The following is an 18625-nucleotide window of genomic DNA, read 5'->3' as shown; positions in this document are numbered from 1 at the left end:
CTAGAATATCGCTTTAAATGAAGCTTCAGGTTTCTTAAGCCCTCTCTCCAGTGACAGAGCGGCATTTTGTGGACTTACAAGGCTAGAAGCCAGGTTAGGATACACGTGATGGGCAGAGCATAAATAGCCCATTGTGTAGCTCTGTGCTTAACTTTAAACATGTGTCTTTTAAAGTAATTATGTAGTGTGCTAAATGGCTTTGTGACTGAGGTTTCCTATAGACACGTGTTTAACAAGCGTCAAATACAAAAGCAGCCGTTCAGAATAATATTGCATATATTACGTATTTATAATCATGTAAATCAACTTTCAGTAAAAAAAATCAGCGTTGAAATAGATCAGGAACATTCGCAGCTCTTCATACAGCATATCTGTCTGAGTTTTGATGCAAGATACCCAGCCGATTTTGCTGTGGGCTTCTGAAATATCAATAATGAATTATGAAGAAATGGGCAAGTTTCGGTTTAGTTTTCAATCAATTAATTTGTTTAATATCAATGTTTGGGCTGTCTTAAGTGCTAATAAGGAAAATTTCAATGTTTCAAGAATAACTCAGTTTTTCACGGTGGGCTTTGTTGATATTTTCTATTATAACTTTGAACAGGCCCGGCATGGCCAGGTGGGTTAAGGCGTGCGAGTCGTAATCTGAGGGTCGCGGGTTCGCATCCCCGTCATGCCAAACATGCTCTCCCTTTCAGCCGTTGCCGCGTTACAATGTTACGGTCAATCTCACTATTCGTTGGTAAAAGAGTAGTCCAAGAGGTGGCGGTAGGTGGTGATGACTAGCTGCCTTCCCTCTAGTCCTACACTGCAAAATTAGGGACGGCTAGCGCAGATAGCCCTCGAGTAGCTTTGCGTGAAATTAAAAAACAAACAAACCAACTTTAAAGAAATTCCTATACGACGTCTATTATGAGCTACTATCATGGTTCTTGATTGATAAAATAATTAATTTGTTCAACCTTTACATTGAAAATTTATGTAATTCCTATCTAAACCAATGTTTATACATGTGCTTGCATATTCAATGAAATAATTACAAGAAACAAAACGAGTAAAGTAACTCATAAAATTTAGAAATTGTATTTGTTTGTGTAGCGATTATGTTTTTAATACCCTACACAGTTTTTGTTTCTACGAAACGGATCTCCATCAGATGATTTAAAATAGTTGTGTTTCATTTCCGCATGAGGGAGTCTCGACACCTCGAAAATTAACTTTGATTACCATTTCCATTTTCAAGCTATGATGCAAGTTATCTCTAACTTAAACAGTTACAGTGAAAGTATCGAAAACACAATAATGAAAATAATGAATCTGTCAAAACAAAAACTTAGAACAAAACAAGAGTTACTGCATTATTATTCAAATTAGGTACATGTAAGTATTAGCTTTTGTCTTTGCCTATATATATTTTTTATTAAACATAATAATTATCCGTTTCAGGCAGCCATTACTAATACCCGTCAAACAGTAACTATATCTAACAGTTAAAATAGTCTAGTTTAAAATTTTAACTTTATTTTCTGAAAATAATTTTGCAGTTTTTGTGTAACAATAGAGATCATTATAAATATCTACATGTGGTAAACACTATCTTAAAAGAGTTTGATGTTAAACGGTACATTGATTAAGAAAGTGAACATAAGATGATGCGAGTGGGGCTTAATTATCATCTATACTCAATACATTTGGTTTACAAACTGATTTCCTTTATTACAAAATCTCGAACTGTGACTAACCTGAAAAAACAAACAAGAAACGTTAAGATTTCCTTCAAATCTCTCCTAATAGGAACTGTAATTTGTTCATTCCATGTGGTGCTGAATCGATAAGCGTTAGTCGCATTTTGTGCCGTTGACAAAATATCTTATCTTAGGTCTGTTAACGTTCATTAATTAGGGTATTGCTGGAAAATCTTTTCATATGCATAGCTTGAAAACGTGATTTCATTAGAGTTGGTTATACTGCGTTTTGCTTTTGCTATGATTGACCATTTTGTTCTTTTCGTGAGTTAAGAGCTTAAAACATGCAAAAACTGTTTATGCTGTGTTGAAAAACATTAACATATTTCTATCCATTTGAACACGTGTATTCATTGTGTGTTATACAATTCACTTCTGAAGTTGCACTTTCATTTTTCTCAAAATGTATAAGTTTTCAGTGGTTTTTGTATTTGTTTTTTACAGTTGAAAAAATAATCCACTGAAGATACTTCTTAAACTTACTTAGAGGGCGTTTTAGTTCAAGCTTACTGAAGGAAACACGATAAAGTTACATTGAAAAATTCGAATTATTAATTCGAAATACGTACCTAGTTTCGAGTCATATAATAATTATATTAAAGAGGGCGCTCTGACCAAACTTCGTATAATGCAAAAATCTTGGAGTATGTAGCAGGAAAGGTACTGCTAGTTTTAGAGACCGCTTCAGATATATATTTCCTGTCTGTTCTTTCCTATTGATCGTGTAAGGTCTTTTGTAGATGCTGTAGAAGCGAATAGGCTTTCCATCATGACGGCTTTGTGAGAGCAGCACCGGCACACTTCCGTGGGTTTACCATGCTCTTCATCCTGGCTTAGTACTAAAATCGTAATCGAAAGCTGCTTGAGTTTTAGCAGGAGACTGTTACCATTGCCAGCATTAGTGTAGATCTATCGTAAGCGTTTCTTCCAGAACATTTTGTTTCGTAATAGTAGTTATGGAGAAATGTAAAATAAAATGCTTATTATTTTTTATTCTTGCAATTTTGTGGGTTTTTGGAGATGGTACTGAAACCAGTTCTGACTCTAAGCGGCTTTACAATGACCTGATCTACGGTTATAACTCTTTGATTCGACCGGTGGGAAACAACTCGGATAGACTCACCGTTAAAATGGGATTGAAACTTTCCCAGCTGATAGATGTGGTAAGTTGATTTGTATAACCGCCCTTAGTATACCACTGAATATTTTCTAAAACATTCAGGAATTGCACCATTTCAAAACTTATGGAATAAGTTTACTTTCAATATCTGAGTTCTAATTTCACTTATTTAATTTCAGTTTGAGTGTAACAGAATAGGGAATAATAATAACAGCTAACAAACTGTCTCTGATTGGAATTCTTGTTTTGTCTTTTAGCGTTGTCTTAAACTATACGTATAATGATAACAATAACGTGTTACCATTTCAGTGAATAAACACAGATTGTTGTGTTTATTTTGGCGCTTGGTTACAGAACTGAGTGCTACTTGTGCTAATCTATTTTGAAAATACTATTGATTCTGGTGAGTGAGTTGTTTCAAATAGTGTGAAAGAACTGACTGACACTAAGAGAAAACTTACCTTTGCGTATGATGAGGAATTTTTTATTTGCCAAGTCTATTTTTGTTTCGGTTAGTGGTTCTTGAATTATATGTATTTGAAGTAACTAAACTATTCACCTCACGAAAACAAGAAACTTTAGAAAAGTTATCTCTGTGAGTTAGCTCAAGAGGCTTGTTTCAGAATGAGTAACTGCATAGGTAATGGTGTTCTTTAAGAAGCTATTGGACTTAGACTCTTACCTATATAAATAATGTGTGTTGCAATTGTATTCACTCTCTATTAAGTTTCCATATTTTATTGCCATCTGAGCTTGCAATCTTGAACCTTTAAAATGAGACTTTAAATTTGGAATCTACACAATCTACTCCCATTTGAAAAAAAAATCAAAACTTGGAAAATGAAAAAAACGCTCATATTAGTAAGTTAGATTGTCTAAGAAAGTTTGCATAATCACAGTTGCAGAAGTATTTCAACTCCTTTGTTCAATCAACCCTAAATTAGTTCATGTGCAAAAGATTAGTTCAAAGATCATAAAATTAATGTAGTGGTTCCAGTTTGTGTCTAATCAAAGTGGTTTAACTGCCTTCAGAGTGAATGTTCAAGCCACATTTCACACAGTGATACGACATACCAGTCATGAAGACAAAGAAGATCTCCAAACAAGTCAGGGACAACATTTTAAAGTCACTGATTATCCCTTTGAGCACGATGAAGTCCATCATTAAGAAGTGGAATGTGCTTCATACCATCCAGTCACTACCCGAATTAGGCCGCCCTTCCAAACTAAGCAGCATGGCAAGTAAGAAACAAGTTAGAGATACCAATGTGAAGCCAAAAGTGACTTTTAAAGATCTGCAAAGTTTCATGTCTAAGCTTGAAGTCAAGTGTTCAAACATCGACGATATCCTGGTCCCTACACAAATCTAGTACGTATGGACGAGTGGCAAAAATAAACCATTACTGAAAAGACAAAAAACATCTTAAATCTTGTATGGAGTTTGTGGAAAACATTTAAAGAACATCTCAGACACGTGGAAGAAGGTTTGATGGTGAGATGAGACAAAATGTATATCTTTAGTCTAAATTCAAAGCGTTTTCTGGCACAACCACAACATAGCACGTCACCAATCAACACCATCCTAAATGTCAAGCATGGTGGTGGCAGCATTATGTTATGGGAATGATTCTCATCAGCAGAGGATGAGAAGCTTGTCAGGAATAAGGGGAAATATATGGTGCAAAGTACAGGTAAATTCTAAAAGAGAATCTACTTAAGTCACTCAGGAATCTAAAACTTGGTTGAAAATTTACATTTCACTAGGACATTGACCCGAAGCACTGAAGTCACATTGAAGTGGTTTCAAAATAAGAAAATGAATGTTCTGGAGTTGTCCAGTCAAAATCATGGCTCAAGTTAAATGGAAAACTTATGGCGAGACTTGAAGATAACAGTTCATCAGTGATTTCTTACAAACTGGACAAAATTGGAGTGATTACGTGCAAAGCTATCCAAAACAACTCACAGCAGTAAAAGCTACCAAAGATGCTTCCACCAAGTAATGACTTCAGGGGTTGAATACTTGTATTATCATCAAATTTTAATTAATATATTTTATTTGCAAGTATTGATGACACTCTAGCTTCTTCACACATAATAATATCGAGTTTGATCATTATAATTTTAAATGACAACAAGTTCTTGAAAAAATGTTTACATTGTTTGTATATCACCAAACATGCTTGCCCTTTAAGCTGCAGGTGCATTATAAAGTGACGGTCAATCACACAATTCGTTTGTGAAAGAGTAGCACAAAAGTGGTAATGACTAGCTTACTTTCCCTCTAGTCATACACTGCTAAATTATGGACAGTTAGCGTAGATAACCCGTATGTAGCTTTGCGAGAAAAAACAAAACAACAAAATGTGACATTATTGGTAGGGAGGTAAATCATTTTGTACGATACTGTATTTTTATTCATCTGTTCTTGTTTTTACTACCATGCTTTGAGTTTCAACATCAATATTTAATCATTATAAATTTGTATAATACGATAATATATATTCATATAATTTACACCAAACGTTATAGGATGATCGTTTGAAACAAAAGACATGTTAATGGGGGTTTACGACCCCTTCAACCAATTATCGTTGTTATTGAATATTTATTATCTTCCCTTGATCTTAGACTTCGTCATTAAACAATTTTCGGAATACTCAATTTATTTATTGCATTCATAGATAGCTCCGAGTCCTTACACCATAATTAAAAAAAAAACTTATTTTTTTTGGTAATTAAGCACAAAACTACACAAAGGATTATCTGTGCTCTTCTCACCACAAGTATCAAAACCCAGTTTCTAGACTCATAAGAACACAGACATGATACTTGCTACTGGGGAGGGGGCGAAATATTATTAAACATTCTACAAAAAAGGCACACACACAGCGGCTGTCAGTATTGGAATATTACATAAACTCAGCGAAAGTTTTTATTCTGACAGCCACCATAACGTTGACCATGACCTTTAAACTTTAGCCCGTAACAAAGGTCTGTGGTCGATTAATTAATCATCTGAAACACTGTGGAAGGAAATTAAGAGCTTGGTGTTTAAAGCACACTCATGCCTCTACTTTTGTCATTTCCTCTTCCTACAAAGTCATCCTGGCCATGCTCCAAATATATACATATTGAGTTATTTAAACTTACACACAACCTTTGGTAAGGTAATTATGAATAATGTAATAATATGTTATGTTTTAAATAAATTTTGTAAGAGTTTGGAGTTTTTTGGTGGTGGGGTTAATTATCATAGCATCCACCATCACTTTGTATAGGTTCATAATCCGAACAAAGGATGGGAACCTCAGTTTGTACATGGTAAACATATATCTATGACAGATATCTTATATAAGTAGTTTTATGAATATTATTTGTATAAACTATCATGCCCACGCAATAAAGAATATATATATATTATTCCGTAACGTATCAAATGACTGTGGAAAAAATTAAAGGGGACATAATTCAAAGCATCTTTCGAAAGACGAGATGTTAACAAAAAACAAGATAATAATCCTTGTCAAAGGATTCGAAATTATTATATTTATTTTTATAATAGAATTATTTCTTTACTTTGCAATTTATTTAGAATAGTTAAATGTATATATGTATCTTGACAAACAGTAATTACAGTCTCCTTATTTAACGAGGAAATAAAAGCACTGTGTGGGCTATTAATGGTAAACATATGAGAACTAGAACTACTGCGACAACAAAAATGGAAAACCAAGTAAGTGTTATGAAATATCTGCAAGAGAAATTGTTCGACCAGCTAGGCAGCATCCTTTGATCACTACAAAGGATATGACCCAAGAACTGAGCGAGGATGGTTAAAAAGTTCACGAGCGAGCAATGCAAAAAAATTCACGAGCAAAAGATGCAAACCTTCGTTTAAAACAGTATACGAAATAAAGTAATAAAAATTTTATACTGAACATTTTGCAGACATTGATTATTTCTTCACATTTTATGGTCAAATGAGTTGAAAATAGAATTATTATCGCCAAAAACAAACAAGTTATGTCTGCACGAATAATTGATTGATTGTTTGAAATTAAGCACAAAGCTACACAATGGGCTATCAATGTTTTACACACCAGGGAAATCGAAACTCGGTTTCTTGGGGTGTGAGTCCGCAGATATACTGCTGTACCACTGAAAGAAGAGAGAAGCATCTAAAATTAATTATGTCCATTATTAAACACGGAGAATATGTAAAGGTATTGGCTTGTTTTTCTTCCTCAGGCACTAGCGACCTCCGTATTATAGAAGGGTTAATGAATGCTGTAAAATGTTAAGTGGTTGTGCATTCTTATTTATTACTCAATGTTTGAAGGCTTATTGTGTGAAAATTTGTATCCCAGCACAACAATAATCTAAGCACACCTTGAAGTCTACAAAAGAATTTATTTAAAAAAAAACACAGAATATTACAATTATGAATTAGCCATCTTAATTCTGAGACTTGGATCCCAACTAGATTTTATGGACTTACTTGAAGGCTGTTGTATCGAAAATGAAACCAAATTCAGTTGCATAGCTCGAGATTGAAGGTGTTAAAGAAAAAGCAGGAGTACTTCCAGAAAAATGCCAGGAACTGGCTTCAAAATACATAAACAGACTACAAGTTGTAAAGGAAGCAAAGGGTAGATACATAAAATATTAAAAGAAGAAACAGTTTTGTCACAGTATAACATTAAATGTTACTTTTACTTCATTTGATGTAATAATTCGTTGTTTCATTTTAAAACTTAAAACCTTACTTAATATATATTTTCAAAGGAGTAATTCATCATAAAAGTTTGTTGGTCTGCTGTTAAGCACAAAGTTACGCAATAGGCTATTATTTTGCCTATTGTGGGCATCGAAACGGAATTTTCAGAAAAATATACTTTCAGATTTTAGGCTAGGTCACTGAGGGATGTTTTGTGCCCCAGAATGTTGTGCACTAAAAGTCTCAGAATATTTGCTGTCATTGGGGTTTAAGATTTCTTACTTTTAGCATACTCCACATAGAAAAATTATAACATTTTAAATCTATATGTTCATTATTAATATATATATATATATATACTAATTTTATTTCAAACGTTAAACGTACGGTATGTGAATAAAATCATTGTAATTACCTTAACAGACTCGGTAATATTCCCTTAAAATCTATGTTTGACTCGCTACCTATCACCCATCGATAAGTTTGAGCGCTTATAACGCTGAATGTTAGGGTTTAATACCACGGTATACACATCGCAGATAGCTTATCCTATTGTACAGCTTTAACCCTAAACACACAAACAAATTTAAACAAATATATACAGAAAAAATATCATGGCTATTGTTTCCTTTTCTAATGATTATAAATTTTATTTTTACTGTTTGTTCAATACATAATTTATAACTGGAGTCATAATGTCAAATTGTAAGGAAATTAGTTGATCTATTATAAAACATATCAGGTAATTAAATACAGGGTGTAACTAAAATTATATAAAACAGAGATGCGAGAAAACTGTTATACACATTCTAAGAAGATTAAAGACGAACAACTAATAATTAGCATAATAATAACGTGCAATTTCATAATTATTCACTATATTGCATTAAAGTGTACACTCTATAAGAGTACGATTTCATATTTCTATGGGTGTAAAGTACTGTTAGAGAAACTACAATAAAAAATGTGTATTCATATCCTTCGTCGAGAAAAGGTGCTTTCATACCCACAATAGAATTACGAAATGTTAAATCTCAATACTATAGAAGCCATACTTCATACTTGTAAGTTTAATTGTAAAATATTTTAAACAAATGTATTGCGTAAACTCATAATGTGTATAAAAGATTTATATAAATGTTTGCAATTTGTTAACGAAAGCTTATTTATTATTTTAAGTAAGAAATAATCCAATAATAAATTGTGTTAGAATGTATGAACTTCGTTAACCATACTTTGTAGTAGTACTTTCCTTATGATAATGACATATACTTTACACAAACTGTATACAAAAAACCTAAGTTTAATGCTAATAAAACCTTAAAAGCAAATATACAACACATGACTACTTTCCGTTTGGCCTAGCCATGCTGGGCGTTCGACTCCTAATGTGAGGGCCGCAGGTTCGAATCCCCGTCACACCAAACATTCTCGCCCTTTCAGTCGTAGGGGCTATATAATGTGACGAACAATCATACTATTCGTTAGTAAAAGAGTAGCCCAAAAGTTGGAATTAGGTGGTAATGACTAGCTGCCTTCCCTCTAGTCTTACACTGCTAAATTAGGGACGGCTAGTGCAGATAGTCCTTAAGTAGCTTTGCGTGAATTTCAGACAAACAAATTTTCTGCTTTTGGTCCACTTCAGACGACAGCCCAATGATAAAATTTGAAATAAGTACTCTTTTTTTTTTTTTCACCTGATGTCAGAATCAAGACATTTCTAGTCATGTACTGTAATCATAATAAACTTCAGTATAATTATTCTACTTCTAATGCATTATGACAAGTATAATTAATTATAATCATGCTTCGTCAGATTATAAAAGGCGTTCACATCATATAATTTGTTGTTGTCAGAAATTGCTTATAAAAATAGTGTTTATTGTGCCCCAGCTAGCTTAATTAGCTCTGTATTGACCGAAACGTTCCTTCGGCAATAGATAGGCCGAACATAATGTGGTTGAAAAGTTGTTATACACTATAGTTCTCCTTGAAAATACCTAACAGATTAAATAAGGACAATAACTGGCTCAATACTAATGTCTTGTATCAGTACTGTCATAATTTAACGTTGTCTAATCTCACTGCATCTACTTTTTTTGGCTCTTACAGAACATTTTGTGCATGTTTGTTTACTTTGACGCAAAGCTGTACTTGGGATATCCACGTTAATTGATAAGTGATAAAGTAGAGTCATTATAGAGCATCGCCAATTTTTGGACTAATTTTACCAAAGGAAAGCGTGATTCATTGTCAAACTATTACGTTTCCGTGGTTGAAACAACTAGGTCTCCTGATCGGACAGCGGTAAGTCTTCGGACTTACAACGCTAAAATCGAGTTTCGATTCTTCTCGGTGGACATAGCAGGTAGCCTAATGTGTTTTTGCTATAAGAAAATACACACATACAAACAAAGACAGAAGAACAGCTAAAGTTTTCGTATGTTGGATTCGAACCCGCAAAAAAGAGATTGCGAATAGAGCATTTTAGCCACTAGATCATGTCAGGTCATAGAAGGTTTAACTTTATTTAGTATTTTTTAGTATGACAGAGGTTAGTTAAACATCATACCATCTTTAATGTATTACTTTTTACTACGTTAAAGATGATTATTAATAATTTTATAGTGCATTTATTTTATTGTTCAGGTGTTAATTTAGTTTCTTATCACTATTATTTGTATTATTATAAGCATTAGTATTTAGCATTGTTACTTGATTTATTTATAAATAGTAAATAAAACGGTGTGTTTCAGTTTTGTATCTCAGATTTTGTTAGGCTAGTTTAAAGTTACACTGTTAGAACTACTTAATGGCTTTCAATTTGTTATAAGACGTTTTGAGGAAGGAATGTAGAAAATGTGCTTATAGACAGTCATACTGACGCCATGTTAGCTGATTGTGTATTCCATAAGTAAATATAATTTCTTTAACTTTACTTTGACCAACAGTACTGGTTAGAATGCTTAATATATCTAGTTCTGTTATTTCAACTTTATTATAGGGATTATTTTGCATTGCTAGCTCAATATGTGGATTTAAGATTACCGTAGATCTCTCGAGATATTATGGGGTTTAGGTCCAACTGTATTTTTAAAAGTGAAGATGCTCAACAGACGAAGCAAAGCATTGTTATCTTTATAAGTAAGAACGCAGTAAACATATACTTGACTAGTCATACTCAATACCAAACTGACTGCCCCCCGCTAGTACAGCGGTGTGTCTCCGGATTCACAACGTTAAAATGAGGTGTTCGATTCCCCTCGGTGGGCTGATCAGATAGCCCTTTGTGGCTTTGCTCTAAGAAAAACACACATACCAAACTGGCTTTCAGTTTTGATCTAAGTAGAAAGCTTTCTCTGAGAGGAAACTGATAATAATTATAAAAAAATTACTTTAAAGTTTTTTACCAGCTCGTAGATTATAATTTATTGGTACTTTAGTTACAGCATTAAACTTTAAAACTCCTTCAGCTAAGTGGAAGATGAGTGTTATTTTTCGAAATGCGTAGATTTAAAATGTGAGGATCACAGCATTTACACTATATCGACTTGTTCACTACTGTGTGACAACTTTTCCCCAATCCACTTTTAAAAGAACACAAATGTCATGTACGCCTTTCAAATTGTAGTTTAGAGCTTTCACAAAATTCCTTATTCAAATTGTTAACTGCAATTTTGAATTTTAGTTTATTTTATATTAGTTATTCTAAAGCAATATTCATACACTTTGAATGAATATAACACCTTGCACACTAATTGTATTTTCATCTCATTGATCATTAATTTTATATTTTTGGAAGATTGGTTCGCGTTCCCGATCAAGTTAGTCTAGGTATCAATGTTACCATGGAAACAACTTTCTAGAGGAATGGTCGATTAGTCGATTTTTTTGTGGCACACTTTATACATGAAGCTAAGGCTTGACATTACCTATAAAATATATATTAAACCTACACACATTACCCTCTCAAAAATACCTTTAAATACCACTTGGTTTGAAAGTATAATGTTATATTCTGTGAAATAAGCTTTCAAATCGTTTTAATCAAATATATATTGCAATTTTTATTCATTATTGTTTTAAAATCTCAACCAACTGATAAAGATTAAAAAGCTATCGTTTAATGTATTGAAAGAGCCAATACGAATAATTTTGCAAAATTTAGATACGACTCATACTGAAGTCATTTCAAGGCAATGATACTGCTATTCTAAAACCAGATATGAGTTGATGTGTTTTGAAATGCGTCAAAAAGGTTATTACACTGACATGCTGATTAGAACTGAAAATAAGCCTTATTTACAATTTCTTGATCCGATTCAGAAGTTAGTACCATGTCCACATCACAAACTAAAACCTGAAACGAATCTAAGGATCACCAAAATATTTGTGAAAAATTGATTTAATTTCACTAATAAATTTATCAAAATAAAACAAATAAGTGTTCAATACTTTAAAAATAATAATGAACCCCAAAATAGAGAAAACTTTATTTTATTAAAGGAGGTATTTAAATATTCCAACAAAGTAATGCAGTTAGAGAAAGTTAGGCACGGCATGACCAGATGGTTAAGGCAGTCGACTCTGATGGGGAGGGTCGCGGGTTCGAATCCCAGTCACACCAAACATGTTAGCCATTTCAGCCGTGGGGTTTTTATAATGTGACGGCCAGTCAAACTATTCTTTGGTAAAAGAGTAGCCCAAGAGTTGGAGATGACTATTTGTCTTCCCTCTTGTCTTATACTGCTAAATTATGGACAGCTCTCATATAGCTTTGCGCGAAATTATAAACAAATCTTTTTTTAACGGTAGTTATAAAATTTGAGATGAGAACTTATGGTGACATTTGTTTCAGCCAGTTATCCTTGTCTTTTAAACACGAAGGAAAGATAAATGAATAAAGCAAGTGCCATTTCAAATAAAGATAAAACGTATATGACACATTTCTTTGATTGAGAAGCACTCGTATAAAATATATAAATTGTAAAATCAAATTATATGTCTGTTCTATTTGCAAAGTTTTAAATGAAAAAAACAAAACACTTTCCCTATTCAGGATGAATTACATTCTAGCCTGTGAGAATAAAGCTGTCACTGGAACAAAAGCAACACATAACAGCAAGGATATCCATGTGCTTTAGAACCTATCTACCCGAGGGATATTCCATAAGAAACGAAAATGTTCACATGTTACCAGGAGCAATCAGAAACTAACATCCAATCCCTGGTCGAAAGCATGTTTCGTGACAGCTTAACAGCAAAAAAAGTAGATTTGATAAAATAAGATATACTTTCTAATTTTAGTACAATAACAAGATTAATTTTACTGTGAGCTTTATCACACTGCTCACCTTTAATCAATCTATAGTAGTTTGTAATAGTTATATTTACCTGTAGGTTTGCAACGATGTTTTTAAAATGGTAACGTCAAAGGTGTTTAATTACATCCGGAATTATTACTATTTCTTACAAAGTTATGTGAAAAATAAGTAAAACTTTAAATAAGTATTTTCATATTCTGTAATCATATTATTCATATTTATTTTCCTGACTGTAATTGTCTAGTGTATTCCACACGAGTCTGTTGTGAATGTCTAATTGTTTGATATTAAAATATATAAATATATATGTTAAATTATTGTATTACTTGATGTTAAATTATCGTCTAAATATAAAATTGTAAAAAATATTTTTTTTACATTTAAAAGTGATAGTTTGATGTTTTAGGGAAACTGAAATGATAATCGTCAATTTTTCACTTAAAAACTATTCCTTTTAAATGTAAAAATACTTCTATACTATTTTATATTCAGGTAATAATATGTTACCAAGTAATTCAATAATTTAAGAAACTAGATACTTAGAAATTATTATTAATCTTCTCAGAGGCTAACTGTTTAATCTATATGCTAAATCCAATAACTTTATATCTACATGTACAGTGTAAAGACAATAAATGAAGGAAAAAGTTTCAAAGGAACCATAATAATTGAAGAAAGAGGGATTTACATATTTATGGCGTTGAATAAATGTTTATTTAGTACAACATTCATATCGTTTATGATTTGATGCATAGGAAATTACATTAATATGATATTTGTTCAATTTATTTTTCAAAATGGCACTGATATTATATTTCCAAAATAATAATATTGCAGATATACTCTCTGTATGCCTTTCAATCAAACTCTTAGAATCTGAAGGAATATGAACTATATATGTCATAAAAATGACAGAAAAGTATTATGTTACAGTATATAATTAGATAAAACGAAACATAATCTGTCTACCAATGTCCACTAAAATGATCCAAAGCTTCGTTTTTCTACAATTTTGGTTTGATGGGTAACCCATTTAGTGGTTCAGTAAGAACACAAAATTTGAACTAAGCTTCAAATTTAATAGTTTGGTGCTGATCTATGTGATATTCAATTTGGTTGTTGTGTGTTCTAGTATGGGATACATTTAAATTTTAGGTTCACTCATTAATAAACTAAACTATAATTAACCAAAGAATAAGAACTGAACCACAACAAACTGAGACATATGTTTAGGTGGAAACGTGCAGTTAAAGCTATAAGTAATAGTTTATTAAAATTTATTAATCTTGTAGCGAAGTGAATGCATGATCCTGTTGAGATAATAATCGCTTATGAGGAAAACGTATAATTTAGAATATTTATTTACTATGAAACCTGAAGATTTACAAATGTATTTACACAATGTCTATTTGTCGTTTCATAAGAAGGATGTGTTTAAATATATGTGCATACAGATATCAAAACTGATAAAGTGTAATTTTTATTGTCTTGACCGTTATCATAAACACCGTAAAAAGGAATAATCAATTAAAATTTTTAATTACTCAGGTTTTTAAAGTGCAACACTACTGTGTTCGTGAAAGATAAAACATGTTGCATTTTTGACTCTAAACAATTTTGTTTTATAAACTTAATTGTTACAAATACGTTGGTCAATAAACTTATCTTCTTTCTTAAATAACGTTGAGCTTTTGTTTATAAAGAATAAGGAAATACTAATTCCAAAAAACAGGAAAAAAGATCTATACAGAAGTTCTAAAATGTGTTTATGAATTATTAGTGATTTAAAGGGCACCAAATATCGAACTACTTCACAAAAAAATCATTTAGATGGAAATATAGTTTCAACGGTCGTTGTAATTTTCAGCATGTAAACTAATAACAAACTCTCACGTAACGCATGTCACTGATGTGTAATGACATTGTGCTTCAAAGTTCCTTATAAACGCAGCAAATGCAAGAGAGGAAAAGGTGTTTTCATTTGATAAGGTCCTTTGTAAAGACATAGTTGCAATTTATTGTAAAGGTTGTTAAAAAGATATATTGTTTTTGTGTAAATAGCAACTCCTTCTTCCACAAAGTCTTCTGAATATTCGAAGGTGTAAAATGTGTATGCAAATGAGAGGGCATGATGCATGATGGAAAATATTTAACACTGCTTCTACCTAAAATAGATAGGTGCACTAATTTATTCACAAAAGGCTCAATAGTGATAATTACTTGGATTGATATTATTTGCAGTTGCATTTATACTATGTGTCATAGGCGCAGCTGTATACATTTCTTCAAGGCATCGAAACTAAAGTATTTATGATATGGCTATTGCGGCAGTAACATTCTGTAGGTTGTTGAGCCAACACACACATCTTTGATGTCAAATATGTTTAACCCTAAGATGTTCAACGCTTTTAGCTTCTAAGGTTGTAGTGACGGCAAAAGTGGTGATCGCTTTGAAAAGACCCATGCAGCTGGGAAGAGACAGGAATGTAACCCTGGTCTAAGATGTGAGTTAATATCTACAAAATAAGCTATACGATCAAAATCTCATAATAGTGTGTTATAAAGACACGCTATGTGTTTCTCACTCTCCAATTTAGTATGTTTTTTTGTTGTGAATTCTGTACTTTAATACGTTTCACATATTGTTAATATAGTATCGCGGTCAAGAGACCACTCAATTCTCTTATTGACCTAGTAACTTACTGAACTGGATCACTCAGCTAGGATGTCACGTAAACTTTCTAATGGTAAACTTTCCTCTAAATTTAAGCATATCACATTGAACTAGATAACAAGTTTTCGACAGGCAGATTATTTAAAAATTCAAAAATATACTATCACTTATTTGTTGTGAAAGTAAGGAGCATCTGCCTTGTGGGTAGCACCTACGTCATGAAAGGAATACCATAATGGTCTATAATATATAAAATATATCTTCTCAGTCTGGAACAGATAAGGATTCTGATTTCATTGATATTTAACAAACTCCTTATATGAGAACGCTTTAATAAAGACAACCAAACAATACACTTGTTTTAAGCCTTAATTGTTTGTTTCTTTAATCAAAAATTACTTTTTGTCTTTAACTTTTGCCTAATCTCTTCATTTTTCAAAACCAATTGCAAAACTAATGTTTTTGCTGAAAAATACATTGTCTGTTCGGTCTTCTGTGGAGCTATTGAATTACTCGAAGAGAAATGTGGTGAACTTCCACACATTACACTATTAAAGCGAAAAATGTCTAAGTGGCTTTTGTAAGACACTTTTGAGTTTTAGGCAAGAGCAAAGACGCTGTCTTGATGAGAGAATGACAGTTACATTTCACTTTTGAAAAGTGTTATGTTACCAAACACGCAACAATGTAAGAAATGATTGCAAGAGAGAGGCTTATTTGTTGTTTCCATAGTTTTTGTGACAGCATAGAATTGTTGCAAGATATGATCTATAAAAGTAAAACACTATATTAGATATAATAGAGCGAGAAAACAGCATACAGTATAAGGTTAAAAACCATTTCAAAATTAATGTACCAAGTTTGTTATGTTGCAACGTTCGTATATAGGAGGTCAAACGACTGAGAACTGTAGCTGAATTAATGTAGTGGAGATTACTGAAAAGCAACTTACACGTTATCATATGCATTACAGTCAAAGCTGTCCACAAAATGTAATAAGAAGAAAGAAACTGCTGCCATTTGCATCCGAACAAAAAATTGGAGGAAAATTTTTACAAAAATAGGAAAAAAAAAACTAGACTCTTTATGCTCACTATAACTGCATGCTTCTGCTGCATTGCCTGCCTTCTTCAAGTTTTTTGGGGACTTTATGTATAACTATTTATATTATCATCGGAAATATGTGAAGTAATATACGCAAGAACATCTCTCAAATAGTGACAGTCATAAGATCTGTTCTATCATGAATATGACAATCAAAGCATATGGAAAAATTGTTTATTGACTATGGTACTCCTACGTCTTTCAATATTTGACTGGAATTGATAGTGTCGCTTCAGGGTAAAAATATTAGGAACCTGTTCCCATGTTGTGTTTTTATTATTGAGCCTTGTTTTCCGTCGTCACCCTGACAACTCCTAACACCATCTTCATGTACTTCTTATAATAACGAAAGTGAGATAGATAAATAAATATTATTAGACGATAATACTGTAGATTAATTTAAATACTGAAAGTATACCATAGGAATAAAGTTCATTTAAAGTGTTTTATGTAATACAAAAGCAGCATACACTGATGAGTTTCTTGCTCATTTTCTTGTACACTTGTCATAACAAAATACTATATCATAAATAGCTCTATTTACCTTCATGTGAGAAAACACCTGTGACCAAATTAAAAAAAAAAAAACATGCATTCTGTATTTGCCTTTTTGAAACAATTTCAGAAAAAATTGATGTTATAATTATATTTATTTGTTTGAGCAAATAGCGTGATTTAATTGTTTGTAATTAAGCACAAAACTACATAAAGGGTTGTCTTTGCTCTGCCACCACGGGTATCGGAACCCGGATTCTAGCGTTATATGTTCACAGACATACCGTTGTGCCACTGTGTGCAATTAACGTGATTTATCTTAGGAATTTCCCTCGATGGATCAGAGGTAAATCTGAAGGCTTATAACACTAGCAGTTGGATTTCGTTACATGATGTGGACACAGTACAGATTGCCCATTGTGTAGCTTTGCTTAACATAAAGAAGTTTGTTTGCTTGTTTTTGAATTTCGCACAAAGCTACTCGAGGGCTATCTGTGCTAGCCGTCCTTAATTTAGTAGTGTAAGACTAGAGGGAAGGCAGCTAGTCATCACCACCCACCGCCAACTCTTGGGCTACTCTTTTACCAACGAATAGTGGGATTGACCGTCACATTATAACGTCCCCACTGCTGAAAGGGCGAGCATGTTTGGAGCGACGGGGATGCGAACCCGCGACCCTCAGATTACGAATCGCATATTTTGCATAACACGCTTGGCCATGCCAGGCCACATAAAGAAGTAAAACAAACATTTTTTATGAATTATTATGTAGTGATAATGTATCATGAACGATTGATTGTATTTATCATTATATTCTTACAATCTTTTTATTGAAACGTGATATGAGAAAAGTTATCTTCTAACCTATTCTTTTGAAAACATCCGGAAAATTGCAAGTCTTTCAATATTTAGTTGATTATAATATATTTCAGTGATAAGCTATTCTTTATAACTGATACATTGTCTTCGAAATTTCTTCAAAGTAATATATTGTTTGATAACGAAAAATTCATTCCATAAATCGATGCATACTGTTCTGCTTCCAAATCTTAAATTTCTGACCCTAATACACAAAGCTACATTACAACTGTTGTATGTCTACATGATTATTTACTTTCACCCATTTATGTAGATTGGCCAAGTTGATAGATTAGTCCTAAAATCAGGCGGGTTTACTGTTTGCTGGTAAAAGATGTATTCAGTATTTTTTTAATTTCGCGCAAAGTTACACGGGGGCTATCTGCACTAGCCGTCCCTAATTTACCAGTGTAAGACTGGAATGAAGGCAGCTAGTCATCGCCACCCACCACCAACTCTTAGGCTACTCTTTTACCAACGAATAGTGGGTTTGACCATCACATTATAACACCCCTACGGCTTGAAAGGGCGAGCATATTTGGTGTGACGAGAATTCGAACCCGCGACCCTCGGATTACGAGGTGA

General features: G+C 32.7%; 1 protein-coding gene across 1 annotated transcript in view; it reads left to right on the top strand.

The window, feature by feature from the left end:
• The first annotated feature begins 2444 nt into the window (after nucleotides 1–2444).
• The window catches only part of LOC143249730 (acetylcholine receptor subunit alpha-like 1), a 56286-nt gene continuing 40105 nt past the window's right edge, over nucleotides 2445–18625 (top strand). The window contains exon 1 of the mRNA XM_076500048.1: nucleotides 2445–2908. Coding sequence (XP_076356163.1) covers nucleotides 2702–2908 — 207 coding nt within the window. The 5' untranslated portion in view covers nucleotides 2445–2701. The remainder of the gene's footprint in view (nucleotides 2909–18625) is intronic.

This window comes from Tachypleus tridentatus, chromosome 4 (genome assembly GCF_004210375.1).
Source record: "Tachypleus tridentatus isolate NWPU-2018 chromosome 4, ASM421037v1, whole genome shotgun sequence".
In the NCBI taxonomy this organism is placed as follows: Eukaryota; Metazoa; Arthropoda; class Merostomata; order Xiphosura; family Limulidae; genus Tachypleus; species Tachypleus tridentatus.
Note: the sequence above shows the minus strand (reverse complement) of the source record. Positions and strands in the feature narration are given on the sequence as shown.